This window comes from Neoarius graeffei, chromosome 17 (genome assembly GCF_027579695.1).
Source record: "Neoarius graeffei isolate fNeoGra1 chromosome 17, fNeoGra1.pri, whole genome shotgun sequence".
Taxonomy (NCBI): Eukaryota; Metazoa; Chordata; class Actinopteri; order Siluriformes; family Ariidae; genus Neoarius; species Neoarius graeffei.
The window spans coordinates 8,826,343-8,845,372 of NC_083585.1; the positions used below are offsets into that span (position 1 = coordinate 8,826,343).

General features: G+C 43.4%; 1 protein-coding gene across 1 annotated transcript in view; it reads left to right on the top strand.

Annotated features, from left to right (window-relative positions):
- The window catches only part of tyw1 (tRNA-yW synthesizing protein 1 homolog (S. cerevisiae)), a 244,943-nt gene that overhangs the window by 161,531 nt on the left and 64,382 nt on the right, over window positions 1–19,030 (top strand). Inside the window, exon 12 of the mRNA XM_060943676.1 lies at window positions 823–1,000. Coding sequence (XP_060799659.1) covers window positions 823–1,000 — 178 coding nt within the window. The remainder of the gene's footprint in view (window positions 1–822; window positions 1,001–19,030) is intronic.

Sequence of the window (19,030 nt, forward strand, 5' to 3'; positions counted from 1 at the left end):
AGAGAGATGAGACTGAGATGGTATGGGCACATCCTGAGAAGAGCTGCAGAGCATGTGGGAAGGAGAATGTTGAGGATGGAGCTGTCAGGCACACAAAAACAAGGAAGGCCAAAGAGGAGATACATGGATGTGGTGAGAGAGGACATGAAAGTGGCAGGTGTGGTAGAGAAGGATGCGGAAGACAGGGAGCAATGGAGACGAAAGATCCGCTGTGGCAACCCCTAATCAGGAGCAGCCAAAAGAAGAAGAAGAAAAATATCCTGTTTGATAAACAAGGTACCACCAGTTTTGAGTTTGGCTTCATCTTATGTCTAGGGTGTAGGACTGGAACCTTTTCTATCTGGTTCTCATTTGGGTTGTTTTTCCCTGCTGCTAAGCTTTTTCATTCGGGCCCTGAAGCTTTCTCTACAGCTGCCACTGGACAGCGACTATTTAAAACACAGAGGTGCCAACATTCCTGGTTTAGCCAATGTTTGACCCTTTGAGATGGTACAGTAATACAGGAGACACTTCTTCTATGAAATCTGCGTACCTGCCATGGGCAGTGTTTTAACATCTGAATACCTTCTGTCCACATGTGCATACACACGTGGAGACCTTGAGCACAGTCACAGTGATGATGAAATAAAATGCCGTTGTTAATGGGTGTCGTTCACTGGAACCTTCTCACTGAGTTCTGTGTTGGTTCCGAGTGACTGAACCCTGATGTTTATCCAGAGTATATCGTTTTTCTTTCTGCCCGATTTTCTTGGCATTATTTTTATATTGGTATCTCTGACTCCAGACCTGTGTATCTTCATTGTGTGTGTTTGTGTGTGTCAGGTGTCCCAGGAGTTCGTCCAGAGCGTTTTGAGGAGGGTTTGGCAGTGAAGCACTGTGCTCTGTCTCTCGTGGGCGAGCCCATCATGTACCCAGAGATCAACTCCTTCCTGCACCTCCTTCACCAGTGCCACATCTCCAGCTTCCTGGTCACTAATGCCCAGTTTCCTGAAGAGATCAGGTTGGTTTCAGTATTCAGTGTAATCACTCGTTTCTTATTGGAAATAATATAATAATATCAGAAACACTATGTTAAATAAAAAAAAAAAACACCGACTGAATATTTGTGTAGATTATTTTTTGTATAGTACACAATTTGCTCAAATTCTTATATATGTAACACAACATTGCAGAGTGTCACCATCAGTATCTCCAAACCCTTTTTTTTTTAATGTGTTTTCTTAAATTTGGTGTATTTTGGATATGTAATGCTTTTAAAGTTATAAGTTTAAAGCGAGATGGCCTTTCGAGTTCATAAAATCGGTGAAATTTAGTTCCCTCTGAAATGTGCTCATCGTGATGTATGTTTATTTCTGTAATATCTCACAAAATATCAGGCCATTCTGTGGCTGGGAAGTTATTTAATTTGAGGGGATTAAAGCAAATAATGTGCATGAAATCGCTCGCTTGGCGCAGTCAAGCAGACAGAGGAAGTCCGTGTGCGCATGCGCAGGTTTGCCACCTTCTTCTGTGGCGAAATACTTTCTCCCCCTAAGACACAACGTTTTCCCCGTGACTGTCACTTCAAAAGCACATTAAAACGACAGCACTCACCTCATTAACATAACACGCAACACCTGCGAATGCTGATTGGGGGAGTGGTCATGCGTGATTGACGAAGCGCTTGTTTTAAATGTCACTATGCTGCATCTGTAGCTGGAGAGGAAGTGTAGCGCAGCAGAGCTCCGTTTGGTTCCTGTGTGAGCAAGCATGAAGGTGCGATTCTGGAGTAGAAGCTAAACCAAGTGTGGAAGACTTGTACATTGTTGCCAACGACGGAATTTGCAGCAGAAATTGCAAGTCGACCCAAGCAAGATTTCCGTGACAGAGGTACATCACAAGCCACAGGTGAGAGGAGCAAATAGCTACTTCAAGCCCGATGCGGGAAGCGGATGGCTAAGGACTGTTGAAACTTCGGATCCAGGACAGTCCAGTTTACACAGCCAGCTCCAGAACTGTGAGTTAAAGCCTTTATCCACACGCCCCTTGCTGCTCGTTTACCAAGCGCTACTGGAACTACAAACTCTCTCTCCCTCCACACACACTAACATTCACAAACATACAAGCCCACACACACACACGAGCACTGGGCTTACTTTTTTTTTTCATGCCCCTTTCGCTGTATTGGAAGCATAAGGTTGTTATGGGGTTGTATTGATGCCATTATTATTTTTTTTTTTGTGAATAAGTGATGCCATTATTTTTTTGTGTGTGTGTGAATAAGTAAAGAGTATGCACATTTAAAATCTACTTTTGTTATTGTTTATTATTGCTGGCGGTGGTTACTTTTAAGTGGCAGGATTTTGGGCCTGCCTGGCACCCGAACTAAAATTTATACTTGAACCTTGGGTAACACCGTTACAGAATTGGCACCCGAACAGGGACATGAACTGTAATTACAGGGACATGAACTATAAATAACAAGGGACATGAACTGTAATTAACAGGACTTGAACTGCTTAGTGACTGCTCCTTGGACTTTTTGGACTTGTGGGACACTTAAAAAAAAAAAAAAAAACACTACTGTTGAATTGAGCGCTGTATTGATGGTGGTGTGTATGCTATGCTGTCCCATCACTGCTATGCTGTGTTGATATTGGTGTTTTCTGTGTTGAATTTTTATCACCCTGCTGAATTTTCTTTGTGCAATAATTGCCTGGGTATTTCCCTATTGGTTTACATGTCTCTTTGATAACTGTGTAACTTGTTACTTTTCAAGTGGGGTACATTTTGTTACAAACATATAGACACACAAAAAACACAAACATTTCAAACATCATTTTTCATATCATTTAATAATCAATAACACAACCTTTGTCACCACCTAAAGCCATAATGTCAGAACAGGAACAACAGGATGCTCAACTCGGTAAGGTCGCTAAACTAGTGGCCAGGAGCCATTTTCACTTGGAGGCCAAGTTGGAGGTAGTGTCTGAAATGGTAAAAACAGAATTCGCAAAACTCAGTGCAGCACTCACAGCTAGTACACAGAAAACCGAGAATGAATGGGATAAGTTGCTGAAGGCCATTAAAACCATTATCACAGAAGTAGTTAAAAACCAAAGTATTACACAACTGGAAGAAATCCGTTTCATGGTCGAACAGTTACAGGCCGAGGTACAGCAGGGGATCTTGTCCCAGAGGAGGGCTGTTGCAGCAGACTGTGGACACCTGTCACAGAACATGGACAGCTGTGTTAGAATTACCAACCAAATAAACACATCTTTAGGACATCTACCAGCACACATAACAAAAGAGTACAGCATACTTACCAACAAGATAACAGAGTTAGAGAAAAAGACTGAGCAATACGTCTCAACCACATCCCCTCTTACTGGCATGAGGCCAGCAGTAACCCCACACACTACAGCTACAGCCACTCCAGCTTCACTGCCCAGCCACTCCAGCTTCATGCCCACAACACCACCTACTGGAACAAAGTCTGGTCATCTACAAGTTCTAAAACTATCATTTCCTACCTTTGGCAAGGCAAGCGACGATCCAGACCCTGTCCTTTACCTCTCTAAGTGCCGTGACTTTCTAGCCATTCATCCTCTGTCTGACGCTGAGATTCTGGCTACCTTCCGAACTGTCCTGCACGGCACAGCCAGAGATTGGTAGGAGATTGCCATGACTGAGGTCCTTTCCTGGGCCCAGTTCCAGAAAAAGTTTCTGTCAGCGTTCCTGTCTGATGATTACGAAGAGGAGCTCACGGACCGAGTACGAAACTGACAGCAGAAAGAAAACGAGTCCATTTGTGATTTTGCCTTCTCTCACCGTGCCCTTTGTAAACAATGGAAACCCACCATCACTGAGGCTGAGATAGTGAAGCTCATTCTAAAAAATGTCAAACCACGGCTGGCTACCTACTTACGGGGTCGGGCTCAGAATGTTGAAGCGTTGGTGAAGCTCGGCCATCAGCTGGAAAAAGACTTAGAACAACAGTCCTTGTATGAAACACAGCATGGTATGCATAACAAAAGTGCACAGAGGGCGAAAAACACTCCCAAATCTACAGACTTGGACACGCCTTCTATTACGTGCTGGCGCTGTAAAGGTCAACATCCACCTGGCTCTTGCCCTCAATACCAACCATCTCCTGGAGGCCGTCAGTCCACACAACACCGTCCCAAGAACACGTCTCAATCATCTAAGCCAGCACAGCAGGGCAATGGCAACATCAACCTTACCACTACAAAGAGTTCGAAGAACCAGATCAAAGGTATGTCTACCACAACACCGGGAAGCACCTTCAATATTCCCCAGCAGCTGGTAATCACAGTCAACATCGGACCTTGGAATGGCAGGGCTATCATTGATACTGGGGCAAGCTACACACTCATCCACGAACAGGTCTGGAAAGCTCTCAAAAGGCCCAAGGAAGACCTGGAGCCTTGGACAAGCGGACTTCTCTTCCTCGCTAATGGAGAGACTGAGATGCCCCTTGGAAAGGCTGAAGTAACCGTCAACTTGGGTGAGGTTTCATGCACGTATGAGGTGGCAGTCCTGTCCCCAAAAGCTTTGGCCTACAAAGCAGTTCTTGGCCTCGATTACTTATTTCACAGCGGACTGCAAATCCATGCAGCTGACCGTCAGTACAGTTTCAAGGGGAGAGCAGAGAGATATCTGTTCCAGCAGAATGATGAACAAACCACGCTTTACACTGCACCACTCGGGACTACTCTTTGTCTTGCATACCCCCTCCTTGCTTGCCCCCACAACCTGTGGCACTCACCGCTCAAGACTACATTAATCTTGCAGTAGAGAATGCTGAGGTGAAAGAGTGGGAGAAGGCTGGTCTTAGACAGCTTCTGGAGTCCAAACCAGATCTATGTTCTTTGAAGCCAGGAAGGACTGACGTGTTAAAGCACCACATCCATACCACCAGTGAAGTGCCGATCAAGCAAAAACCCTACAGGATGTCTGCGCAAAAACGTCAAGTTGTGGAGCAGCATCTGAAGGACATGCTTGATCAAGGAGTGATCGAACCATCTTACTCCGGGTGGACCTCACCAGTCATCCTTGTCCCAAAGAAATGTGGAACACTCAGGTTCTGTGTTGATTACAGAAAGTTAAATGCAGTCACAGAAACCGACGCATACCCACTGCCCAACATCAATGAACTTCTAGAGTCACTCGCCGGCTCCACTGTCTTCTCCACTCTAGACCTAAACAGTGGCTATTGGCATGTCGCCATGGACACTGCAAGTGTGGCCAAGACAGATTTTGTGACCCACATGGGCACTTTCCAGTTCAGAGTCATGCCTTTTGGACTCAAAAACGCCCCAGCCAGTTTCCAACGCTTAATGGATCTGGTGTTGGCTGAACTGAAAGGAAAAGCGTGTCTAGTGTACCTAGATGATATTGTGATCTACTCACCGTCCATCCAACGTCATTTCCAAGACCTTCATGCCGTTCTGGAAAAGCTTCAAGCAGCAGGACTCACCTTGAACCTGAAAAAGTCCAAGTTCTGCATGAAGGAGATAAAGTACCTGGGCCATGTCGTCTCCGCCCAAGGAACCACTGCAGACCCCATGAAGGTGGAGGCCATCAAGGCTTACCCGGCTCCAACAACAATCAAGGAGGTGCAGAGATTCCTTGGCCTTGCAGGATGGTACCACCGGTTTGTACCTGGATTCTCTCAAATCGCATAACCACTCAACGCTCTCAAGAAGAAAGGATGTGTCTTCCAGTGGGATGAGAAGTGTGAGAAAGCTTTTCAAACCCTAAAAGACCACCTTACGTCTCCTCCTGTCCTTGGTAATCCTGACCTAGAACTTCCTTTCTTCGTCTACACAGACGCCAGTGACTTGGGGCTTGGTGCCATCTTGGCACAAAAGAAGGGGATCAGCCATGAAGAGGTCATTGCTTTCGCAAGCAGAAGTTTAAACAAGGCTGAAAGGAACTACTCTGCGACGGAGAAGGAATGTCTCGCGGTCGTCTGGGCGCTGGAAAAATGGCAGCACTACCTGGAACCCAAACTGTTCACAGTAGTGACTGACCATGCCTCCTTGCAGTGGGTATTCAGCAGCACCAAGACCTCCAGTCGTCTCCTCCATTGGGCCCTTCGCCTCCAGAAATTCAACTTTATCATTGAATACCACAAAGGGAAACTCAATGTAGCACCGGACGCCCTTTCTCGATGTCCTGTGGAGCCTTCGTGCATGTTGGCTGTGAGCCAAAAGTAACCACAAGATTTTCCCTTCTCCACCATGACCTTGTGGGAGGAACAGCACAAAGACCCCCAGATAGAGAAAGTCATGAAAGATCTGGCTGAAGGCTGTGAAGACGTCAGAGAGAACTACTCTGTGGTTGATGACCTGCTTTACAGAATGATCAAGCTGGATGACGATGACAAGAAGCATCACTTTCGTGTGTGGATACCAAAGACACTAATACCTCCACTCCTGGCAGCATACCATGACTCCCCCTGGTGTGGACACCAAGGTATGTTCAAGACCTACAAACGTATTCACAACGTGGCTTTCTGGCCTAAGATGTGGGATGAAGTGCGGAGCTATGTTTGTGCCTGTACAGTTTGCCAGACATGCAAAGGAGACAACCAGAAGCCATGTGGGAAACTCCAACAAATCACTGTGAGCTATCCCAATGAGATGCTTGGAGTTGACCTCATGGGACCTCTACCCCGCAGTCCGGACAGACATGAATATCTACTTGTCCTCGTCGATCATTACACCCGCTGGGTAGAGTTATTTCCCCTCTGTACAGCATCCTCTGCCGTGGTAGCCCGCATCATCCGTGATGAAATACTTACCCGCTGGGGCGTACCCGATTATATCCTGTCTGATAGAGGGCCTCAGTTTGTGTCCAGCTTGTTCAAGGAACTCTGTCACACCTGGTCAGTCACCCCCAAACTTACCACAACATACCATCCACAAACCAACCTGACTGAAAGGGTTAACAGGAATCTGAAATCCATTATTGCATCCTATGTCTCAGATAACCATCAAAAATGGGACCAATACTTACCTGAATTCCGATTTGCCCTCAACTCCGCTGTTCATGAGACGACTGGGACTACTCCTGCCGAGCTGCACCTTGGGAGAAAGCTGCGTAGTCCCATGGACAAACTCCTCAGAGGATTAAACCTTACCCCTGACAACGCCGGATACGATGTTGTTGCAACACCTAAAAGACCTGCAAAAGAAAGCACACATTAGCAGTAAGAAAGCAAAGGCAAGACAACTTGGGAACTACAACAAGAACAGAAAAGAAGTTCAGTACGTACCTAAGGACAGAGTGTGGGTGCGCAACCATGCTCAGTCATCTAAGGCCAAACACTTTTCTGCAAAGCTGGCACCAAAGTGGCAGGGACCCTACAGAGTCTTGCGGCAGTTGGGCCCTGTGAACTTTGAGGTGGTACGGGAAAACTCTGGGGAAGACCTGAGCAATGTCCACGTCAACAGCCTCAAACCCTGCTTTCCCACAGCAGCTGAGATTAAGAGACAGGAAATGGAGGCACTGTCTAAAGTCTTTGAGGACGACTCCGATGATGAAGACTTTCTCGGCTTCACTTAGTCTCATGTCTCTTGCCAACCATGGGTTGTCTTCCCATGGAGGGGGGGAATGTGGCGAAATACATTCTGCCCCTAAGACATAATGTTTTCCCCTGTGACTGTCACTTCAAAAGCACATTAAAACGACACAGCACTCACCTCATTAACATAACACGCAACACCTGTGAATGCTGATTGGGGGAGTGGTCACGCGTGATTAACGAAGCGCTTGTTTTAAATGTCACTATGCTGCATCCATAGCTGGAGAGGAAGTGTAGCGCAGCAGAGCTCCATTTGGTTCCTGTGCGAGCAAGCGTGAAGGTGCGATTCTGGAATAGAAGCTAAACCAAGTGGAAGACTTGTACATTGTTGGCAATGACGGAATTTGCAGCGGAAATTGCAAGCCGACCCAAGCAAGATTTCCGTGACGGAGGTACATCGCAAGCCACAGGTGAGAGGAGCAAATAGCTACTTCAAGCCCAATGCGGGAAGCGGATGGCTAAGGACTGTTGAAACTTCGGATCCAGGACGGTCCAGTTTACACAGCCAGCTCCAGAACTGCGAGTTAAAGCGTTTATCCACACGCCCCTTGCTGCTCGTTTACCAAGCGCTACTGGAACTACAAACACACTCTCCCTCCATACACGCTAACATACAAGCCCACACACACACACACACACACACACACACACACACACACACACGAGCACTGGGTTTACAGGACATTTTTTTTTTCGTGCCCATTTCGCTGTATTGGGAGCATAAGGTTGTTATGGGGTTGTATTGATGCCATTATTTTTTTTTGTGAATCAGTGATGCCATTATTTTTGTGTGTGTGTGAATAAGTAAAGAGTATGCACATTTAAAATCTACTTTTGTTATTGTTTATTATTGCTGGCGGTGGTTACTTTTAAGTGGCAGGATTTTGGGCCTGCCTGGCACCCGAACTAAAATTTATACTTGAACCTTGGGTAACACCATTACACTTCTTTTGGGTTTTACAACAGCTGGCATCCACAGTATTGCATTACTGCCATCTACAGGTTTCCCTTTGAGCGTGCACTGACAGTTCCATCATTCTGTCGCTAAACGAACAGCTGATCACACCGAGGTGCTCGCTGAGCGCCGATATTTATTAGTTTGGTCCTGCATTTCTTTTCCTTCGTATATAACATAACGTCTTCTCGCTTTCCGTTACTGTAGTCGCTCTTTCACGTTTCATTCGCACACTCACGTTCTCTATTTTTCTCTCCTGTTTCAAATTTGTATCCCACAATGCCTTGCGCGAACGGGGAAAACCCACCACGTGATGCATGACATAGTATCTTGAATTGGGTCATGGTGAAGCAGGAAAAAATAGTGGAGAATTTAGGGCTACGTGGCCTGAAATTCATTAATTTTTTTTCTTTTTAAACTAATAAAATTGGAAGTCTGTGATTCGAATTCGGTAGCTTTTGATCACTAAACCAAAATAATTGGGTGTCAGGGAAAATTCTTTTTGTGACCGACACTTGAAAAATCTTAAAGGCAGTACAGCTTTAAAGTTATAGTAAATATTTTGTCTATGCTACAATGTACAGAAGCGTATTGCTGTCACACCAGAAAAAAGAAAAAAAATCTGTATCATGAAAAGTTTTTAGGTATAACAGTATATTTTTCATATAATATGAAAAGGATTTTTTTTTTTAAATCATCGATCACTGGTGACCGACACCTAAGCGAAGCTCGTTCAGCCTTTGTTTTATGGTGTTAACACATATTGTTCACTTGACTGCGGACTCGATTACTTATTGTTCTTCTCTGGTGGGAAGAGGAGCGCATGGATCAGTGATGGTCTGGTTTTTGGTGTGTGTTTTTTTTTTTTTTTTTTGGAAGACTCTGACTCATTGTCATTAAAGGAGGGGGACACGAACTTAGTTCATTACATGCAAAAGTTTGTAGTAAGAGAGTTTGTTATAGCAGGGTTGCAGTGTACGTATAGTGTAATATAGTGGACTAGAGTGTGTACCGTAGTGACATTTGGTACCGTTGGAAACTAGAGGAATTCTTCTTCGAGAATATGCAACACTTATGACAATAAACTGAACACAGGTAAATCCACAGGTGTGCAAAAGTAAATTACAAGTACATTTCTTATTGATTTATTTTTAAAATAATATAATCTGGGCTAGCCCTGTGATGACCTGGCGACTTGTCCAGGGTGTACCCTGCCTTTCGCCCGTAGTCAGCTGGGATAGGCTCCAGCTTGCCTGCGACCCTGTAGAACAGGATAAAGCAGCTACAGATAATGAAATGAGATAATCTGGGCTAAACATTGCTAAAAAAACAACCATAACAATTTGTGTACAGTAGACATCATTTCATCCATTTCTTTTCACTTACTACATACAGGTGTATGCACTAATGAGCTTTTACACAGGTGTGTATTAAGTCAAATGATATTATGTAAATAAAACATTTTATTCTAGTTTGAAATTTTAGCAATTTCTGTTCTAAAATATAATACATAACCGTGATTAATATGCATAAAGAAATCCATGTTTTTCCAATAATATTTACCGAAAGAAAGATGCGTCACCCTAATTAACATAAAATAAAATTTGTGCTTTATCTAAATTACATCTTCGGAAATCCCAGGGAATCCGATCTCTCAACCAATCAGCATATACAACACACAAGGGTTTCCCTGCTACAGTGAGACTGGAACAGCGGTCTGCCGTGATAATGGTGAACAATACACGAGACTGCTTTCGCAGTCTGTCATGTTGAAACATTCCATATTTTCTGGACCCATATAGCAGTTTGCAGTGGTGAAAGGGTTAATATATTTCCAATTCAAATGTACTTCAGATTTACACACAACTTTGTACTTATAAATTTGAACATAAAATTATATATTCATAAGCATTAAAAAAGATATGTGTAACAAACAGTATTGATATGGACAAAAAATATTCAGACACAGGAATCAAAAAGATAAGGAAGGTAAGAGAGAAGCTAACAGTAACTTGAATGGAGTTGCAGGACAACCTGAAAGCAGCAGGAACAACAGTTACATGGAGAATAACGAGAAATGAACTGCACTGCAATCATCTCTGTTCCTACACCACACACAAAACTCCTCTCTTACAAAAAGAAGCCAAGGCAGAATTTTTAGAGTGCATCTAAAATTTGTGCACAATCCTTTAGACAAATCCGAACTCTTCTGGAACAAGATGAAACAGAAATAGAACTTGCTGAGCTGAATTATTGCCAGTATGTTTGAAGAAAGAAGGCTTACATGTATAATCTCAAAATCACGATCCTCACAATGAAGCATGGTGGTGGGAGCATCATGATATGGAACAGCTTCTCTGCGGATGTTACTGGGGCATTACATGGCATTGAAGGAAACATGAGTGGAACAGTGTACTGGGACATTTGAGATGAAAAGTAAAGAAACCAAATCTGGGAAGAAGACAGATGTTTCAGCAAGACAGTGACCCCAAATACAGCCAAAATAACTGAAGTCTGTTTCTTAAAAAAAAAAAGTGAAACTGCTTGCCTAGCCTTGCTAATCTCCTGACTTTATTTATGGAGTGTTTTAACATTGTGGGGCCATCAGTGGGACTCCCTTAACCTTGGGGAATTGAAGATTTGGCAAGAGGAATGGGGGAAACATTTAAGCTGCAATGGTGCCAAGAGCGAAGTACTTCCTCCTGTAGATGTCTCAGAGCTGTAATTGCCAACAATGGCTTTGCAACAGTGTTGTTAATTTGTGGTATCGGAATACCTTTTTTTTTTTTTTTAAACCTACCAGTTTTGTTTTTTAAACATTATTTGTATGAATACATACTTTTTTGTTCCTATTTCTAAGTACAAAGTCAGAGACATTGTGTGTTAATTTGAATTTGATTTCTGCACTGGAAGTATATTATAGCAAACCTCACAGAGCCCCATACAGAAGAGAATATGGTAAAGCATCGACCTGACTTTTGATGGCTTTTGCAACCGTATGACATCCGTACATACGAATGACAAATGTGTACCATCACCGGGAACCCAACTGTAAATGCAAGGCAGCGTATCTCCTAAACACAACCACCGGACAACAAAATTTGTATCTTTATTTACATAAGATAGATGGGTTTTTATCCAGTGCTTATTTTTAATTTGCTTTGTAAAAAAGTAACGTGATTATTTGCTAACAGTGAGTGCGTTTACATGCACATAGAGAAAATCGAATTTCTGCCGTTGCTCGACTGAAATCGAAGTTCTAAATGCCATGGATACACCTTAGCTAGGCTGAAATTGAACCAAACTTGATTTCTCGTAATCGAGCTACACGACCTAGATTATGCGATTTTTGCCGAGCTACTTAGTGCATGTAAACCCTATCGAGCTACGTAGTCGAGCTACTTACTTCAGCACTGCCCCTTCCGGAAGTGACGAGTGACGAGACCACAAGCAGGAAACACGACAGCCTCGGTCGGCATGACAACAGTAGTAGCGAGCAGCAGAAGAGGTCAGGAGGAACAAACGAAGAAAAGAAAATGGCGAGCAGAAACGTGCACTTCTGGAGCAATGAGGAGACAGAGTTCATGCTCATTCAGCTTAAGGAGTTGAATATATTAAAATTCATGGACGGGAGAAAAACGCGCAATGGAGAACACGGAACTGATAACTTTGTTTACACTCTTGAATAGCTCTTCTTCATGACGACAACCGGAAGTGTACCAACACGATGGGGCGTGTAGCGCCACCTGTGGCTCGGGTGCACAATGTACCTCACACAATAGCTCGATTTCCTTGTGTGCATGTAGGATTGGATTTCTCTGGCACCCCTGCTGGGACCCTTAGCTCGATTACCGACAGCAGCTCGGTTTGGATGTGCATGTAAACGTACTGAGTGTAGCAGCCCTTGGCATTACGAACAAAAGCAGAGAGCCTCTGACGGATGCAGACGAGCTTTATTCCTCTTGAACATGAGTAGAGCATTAAACACCAGACATCAAACATCCTACACAATACACTGAGCACTAAAGAAAACAGAACAAAAGCAATTAATGCAACATGGTTTCTTTCGACAAATACACAGTTTTGCAGAGTAATGTTTACAGACTATGCTCTGAACGTTATACATTTCATGACGCTCAATTAAGGGTGCAAATTGCTACAAGTTAGCCAAATGTTCACCATTAACCTCTGTGCACAAACTCATCTCATCTCATTATCTTTAGCCGCTTTATCCTTCTACAGGGTCGCAGGCAAGCTGGAGCCTATCCCAGCTGACTACGGGCGAAAGGCGGGGTACACCCTGGACAAGTCGCCAGGTCATCACAGGGCTGACACATACAGTAGACACAGACAACCATTCACACTCACATTCACACCTACGGTCAATTTAGAGTCACCGGTTAACCTAACCTGCATGTCTTTGGACTGTGGGGGAAACCGGAGCACCCGGAGGAAACCCACGCGGACACGGGGAGAACATGCAAACTCCACACAGAAAGGCCCTCGCCAGCCCCGGGGCTCGAACCCAGGACCTTGCTGTGAGGCGAAAGCGCTAACCACTACACCACCGTGCTGCCCCTGTGCACAAACTGTCGTGCTAAACCACAGTTCAACCAACACACCGAATGCAAACGCACTCCATAAACGGCACACACAAACTTTACACTGTGCATGAATGACATATCAGGATGACAGACAGCAAAGCTTTATAACATACTGCACTAAACCGCACTAAACCTCTGAGGCACACGGTGAATATAAACACAACAGTGAGTGTCTGTAGTATAACGGATGCAGCTTCCTGGGCTGACAGCCCTGCCCACAACATCGATAATGAGTGACAGGTTTGGCCGCCACTTACAAACACATTTTACACTCATCGGGACCTCCGCTTTTAGGCTGTGTGAGATATGTTATGCCACGAAATAGAGTCGTACATGAGCTGATAGCCGACGAGGCATGTAGCACCATGTACAACGAGATTGAGTGGAATAACTTTTATTCGATCCACATTCACTGGATTTTGATCAACAGAGCATTTTTAATTTTTGTTCTTTATTCTTTATACAAAACGTCCAACAAAATAATTTCCACTTCGAATGTAAACAAACTGGCGAAATGACGGGAGCAATTTGTGAAAAATACGATAATTCTTGTAAAATAAAAAGAGATACGTTCTTACCATCAAATACTTTTATTACATATTTTGTTGCGTTTTTTTTTTTTTTTGTATTTTTTGGGGTTTTCTTCTTTCGGGTTTTTTGGCAGTTGGCAAACCAACTTAAAGGTACATTACTGCCACCGACTGGGCCGGAGTGTGGAACAGGAGATATTGGGCGGAGGGAACTACTGTATATTCTTTTTAGCTATTTATGTTTCTTTTAAACACTTGATGACCATTTTTGGAGTTTTGTTTTCGAGTAGAGTTTTTATTTCGTTCTCTGTTGCTTCAGCAACACGCTCCGCCATTTTGTTTTTCTCTACTCACGAGCTGATATATGAGCTGATATCCTAGTAGGAGAGTAGCCAATCAGAGTGCGCGAAAAAAAAAAGTATATATCCATGTTCACATTTCGTCTCGTCTCGTCTTCTTCCGCTTATCCAGGACCGGGTCGCGGAGGCAGCAGTCTAAGCATGGAAGCCCAAACTTCCCTTTCCCCAGACACCTTGGCCAGTTCCTCGGGAAGAACACCGAGGCGTTCCCAGGCCAGCCAAGAGACATAGTCCCTCCAGCGTGTCCTGGGTCTTCCCCGGGGCCTCCTCCCGGGGGGACATGCCTGGAACACCTCCCCAGGGAGGCGTCCAGGAGGCATCCGAAAAAGATGCCCGAGCCACCTCAGCTGGTTCCTCTCGATGTGGAGGAGCAGCGGCTGTACTCCGAGCTCCTCCCGAGTGACTGTGCTTCTCACCCTATCTCTAAGGGAGCGCCCAGCCACCCTGCGAAGGAAACTCATTTCAGCCGCTTGTATCCGCGATCTTGTTCTTTCTGTCATTACCCAAAGCTCATGACCATAGGTGAGAGTCGGAACGTAGATCGACCGGTAAATTGAGAGCTTCGCCTTTTGGCTCAGCTCCTTCTTCACCACGACGGACCGGTAAAGCGACCGCATCACTGCGGAGGCTGCACCGATCCGCCTGTCGATCTCACGCTCCGGAGCGTGGAGTGTGTTCACATTTCATATATATATATATATATATATATATATATATATATATATATATAAACAGAAGTGTCTGAATAATTACTTGCCATCACTGTTTGTGTTTTTATTGATAATGATTGTTGAAACTTGCTCAATAAGAACTGAAGTGTATGAGTGATGGACTGCTGCGTCACCACATGTCTGTGTCTGTACTACCTGTCTAAAAAGTGAAGCAAAACCAGGCATGCTGTTCTAGGAAGTGATGCGGCAGTGCAATTTATCTTGCAGCTGGAGTTGTCAGAGCTGCTGTTAGGCAATTAACCAACACCTTCTGACCAATCGGCATCAAGAGTTCAACAGTGCTGTGGTGTAAAATGCTTATAGAACACAGTGTAGTATTTTGTACCTGCACCTAGTCTGCAGTTCTGTTTCTACTCTGCATATTGGCTTGTGTTGGAGCTGAGTCATGTCTTCCAGCTTTAAGTGTGTGCTCTTTTGAAGCTTTACTCAGCCTGGGGCAGCACTGATAAGTAGCATTCAGCCATGGAATTGCAAATCACAGCCCTCCCTCCAGTCAGCTTCTCTTTCTGTGTGTATTTCGTAACTCTCCTTCTCCATATTTGCTGCATGGCCTCTTCTCCCACAGCTTCATCAAAAATACATGCTCAGCCCAGATTGCACGGCTCTGTGTTGTGCTGTGATGTGATGCAAGTTGTCATGTGCTTTATCTGGACTGATTCAAGTGCTTATTATCTACATCTTATACCAGCCACAGTGCTGTTGTATTCTCAGATCTGGTCAGAAGGTGTTGAGTAATCTTTCTATAATAGCAGTAGTGCTGGTCGTTAGGTATCTTTCAGCTCAGGTACTGTGTGTATTAATCTTAGGTATGGGTTAATGCACTCGCTTTCATACATACAGTGGTGCTTGAAAGTTTGTGAACCCTTTAGAATTTTCTATATTTCTGCATAAATATGAACTAAAACATCATCAGATTTTCACACAAGTCCTAAAAGTAGATAAAGAGAACCCAGTTAAACAAATGAAACGAAAATATTATACTTGGTCATTTATTTATTGAGGAAAATGATCCAATATTACATATCTGTGAGTGGGAAAAGTATGTGAACCTCTAGGACTAGCAGCTAATTTGAAGGTGAAATTAAAGTCTGGTGTTTTCAATCAGTGGGATGACCATCAGGTGTGAGTGGGCACCCTGTTTTATTTAAAGAACAGGGATCTATCAAAGTTCATGTTTGTGGAAGTGTATCATGGCACGAACAAAGGAGATTTCTGAGGACCTCAGAAAAAGCGTTGTTGATGCTCATCAGGCTGGAAAAGGTTACAAAACCATCTCTAAAGAGTTTGGACTCCACCAATCCACAGTCAGACAGATTGTGTACAAATGGAGGAAATTCAAGACCATTATTACCCTCCCCAGGAGTGGTCTACCAACAAAGATCACTCCAAGAGCAAGGTGTGTAATAGTCGGCAAGGTCACAAAAGACCCAGGATAACTTCTAAGCAACTGAAGGCCTCTCTCACATTGGCTGATGTTAATGTTCATGAGTCCATCATCAGGAGAACACTGAACAACAATGGTGTGCATGGCAGGGTTGCAAGGAGAAAGCCACTGCTCTCCAAAAAGAACATTGCTGCTCATCTGCAGTTTGCTAAAGATCATGTGGACAAGCCAGAAGGCTATTGGAAAACTGTTTTTTGGACAGATGAGTCCATATTAGAACTTCTTTTGTTTAAATAAGAAGCATTATGTTTGGAGAAAGGAAAACACTGCATTCCAGCATAAGAACCTTATCCCATCTGTGAAACATGGTGGTGGTAGTATCATGGTTTGGGCCTGTTTTGCTGCATCTGGGCCAGGACGGCTTGCCATCATTGATGGAACAATGAATTCTGAATTATACCAGCGAATTCTAATGTAAAATGTCAGGACATCTGTCCATGAACTGAATCTCAAGAGAAGGTGGGTCATGCAGCAAGACGACGACCCTAATCACACAAGTCGTTCTACCAAAGAATGGTTAAAGAAGAATAAAAGTTAATGTTTTGGAATGGCCAAGTCAAAGTCCTGATGTTAATCCAATGGAAATGTTGTGGAAGGACCTGAAGCGAGCAGTTCATGTGAGGAAACCCACCAACATCCCAGAGTTGAAGCTGTTCTTTACGGAGGAACGGGCTAAAATTCCTCCAAGCCAGTGTGCAGGACTGATCAACAGTTACCGCAAACATTTAGTTGCAGTTATTGCTGCACAAGGGGGTCACACCAGATACTGAAAGCAAAGGCTCATATACTTTTGCCGCTCACAGATATGTAATATTGGATCATTTTCCTCAATAAATAAATGACCAAGTATAATATTTTTGTCTCATTTGTTTGACTAGGTTCTCTTTATCTACTTTTAGGACTTGTGTGAAAATCTAATGATGTTTTAGGCCATATTTATGCAGAAATATAGAAAACTCTAAAGGGTTCACAAACTTTCAAGCAACACTGTAATAGCATCGTTTCTGTAGGAACAGATTCCAGAGGAGCTCGTATGGCTGACACTGCTTATAAACCAATAAGATTATTGATATGGTGATGTTTCCCGTGAAGAGGCGTTAATTTAGCATTTTTGGAAGGAGTCTCCAGGGTCAGTGCTGTGTAACAGTCAGAGGTAAAGCTGTACCTGAAAGGAAAGTGTTCAGGACTGCATTTTTTTTTTGTCGTTACCTTTAAGAGAGAAGTAAAAAAGAGGCTGGTTAGGGAATGACTATTTATAGCTGCTATAATGTAAGTAATAGAAGGAACTGACTTGTTTATTGGATGTTCCACTACACTTCATGTATTTATAAATGGGTTAAAAATATGATGCACTGTTCCGTAACTAATAAAAAAAAAAGTAAACGTTGGCAAAACCACACTGTGCTCCTCCCTCCTTGTTCATAGTCCGCAGTCCCAGAAGTTAACTAGTTCAAGTTCACATTCATTCCTTCTTTTATTAATTTTTTTAATGAGCTGCTCTGAATCCAAAGTGAACATTTTGATCAGCAGTTAAAATATCAAATTTCACCTCCCATGAGAAAGCTCTTGGAGTCTACTTTGTTGATATAAGCACATAAGTAGGCCTCAACGTTAACATTTGACACCTTTTGGCCTCAACCCCCAAATTTCTTTTTGCCCTAAAATTTTGTGGCATTTCAGCAAATTTTCAAGTACATGGTTCAAGGCAATGTTTTCTAGTGGTATAATTGATTTATTTAGACAAAAGTACATGTTTTTAAAAAATATATACTGCAGTACTGTCTTATTCAGTTTGCTATTGCATTTAGGAGGAAATTAAACAACCCGTCGTCCTCATCTACATCAGCTTCCTGTGCAGCCTCTGCAAATTATGGGTGCCGTTCACACCGTCTGTCTGTCCACCATAGGTGGACTGCCCTCTCACCATTATATGCATCAAGATCCAGGCCCTGTAGCCCAGGGGTTCTCAACCTTTTCTGCTTTAAGGCCCACCTGTTCATACTTGTACCGAGTCTGGGCCCATTAAAAAAGATCCCGTTATTTTGGCTCATCTGTTCTATTAGAATCTAATAATCTATTGTAAAGTGTATTAATGGGATGCAACATCACTCCCTGTTACAGACGGGCATTTAAATAAATGCAATAAAAACAAATTTTTAGATTGTAGGTATTGTATTTAAAACTGTATGGATGTACCAGAAGCCAAACCATGCATGCAGGACATTCTCAGTCAAAAGGGATTAATGATCCAAAAGTGGAGTCTGGTCCATTAACACAAGAACTTACTGCCATGTTTGTGTTCAGCAAACAACCAAGTTATTAAAACCAAGAAGTGGATATAGAACCCACTCAATGGGATTAGATCTTTACACGCTAACAAAGAAGGATTTTTCCTTTGAAAGAAAAATTTACCACCTAAATTTGACATTTAATAGAATAAAATTTGATCATGTTGTAGCCGGAACTAAATACAAAGACAATAGTTATGCAGACTATTAATTAACTTAATGTGAAGATAATTAAGAGATAATCAACAGATTAAAAGGTTTTTTTTGTTTTTGTTTTTTCAAAAGATTGTGTATATTTTTAGTCCTTTATATTTGTAATTAGGGCGGCACGGTGGTGTAGTGGTTAGCGCTGTCGCCTCACAGCAAGAAGGTCCGGGTTCGAGCCCCGTGGCTGGCGAGGGCCTTTCTGTGCGGAGTTTGCATGTTCTCCCCGTGTCCGCGTGGGTTTCCTCCGGTTGCTCCGGTTTTCCCCACAGTCCAAAGACATGCAGGTTAGGTTAACTGGTGACTCTAAATTGACCG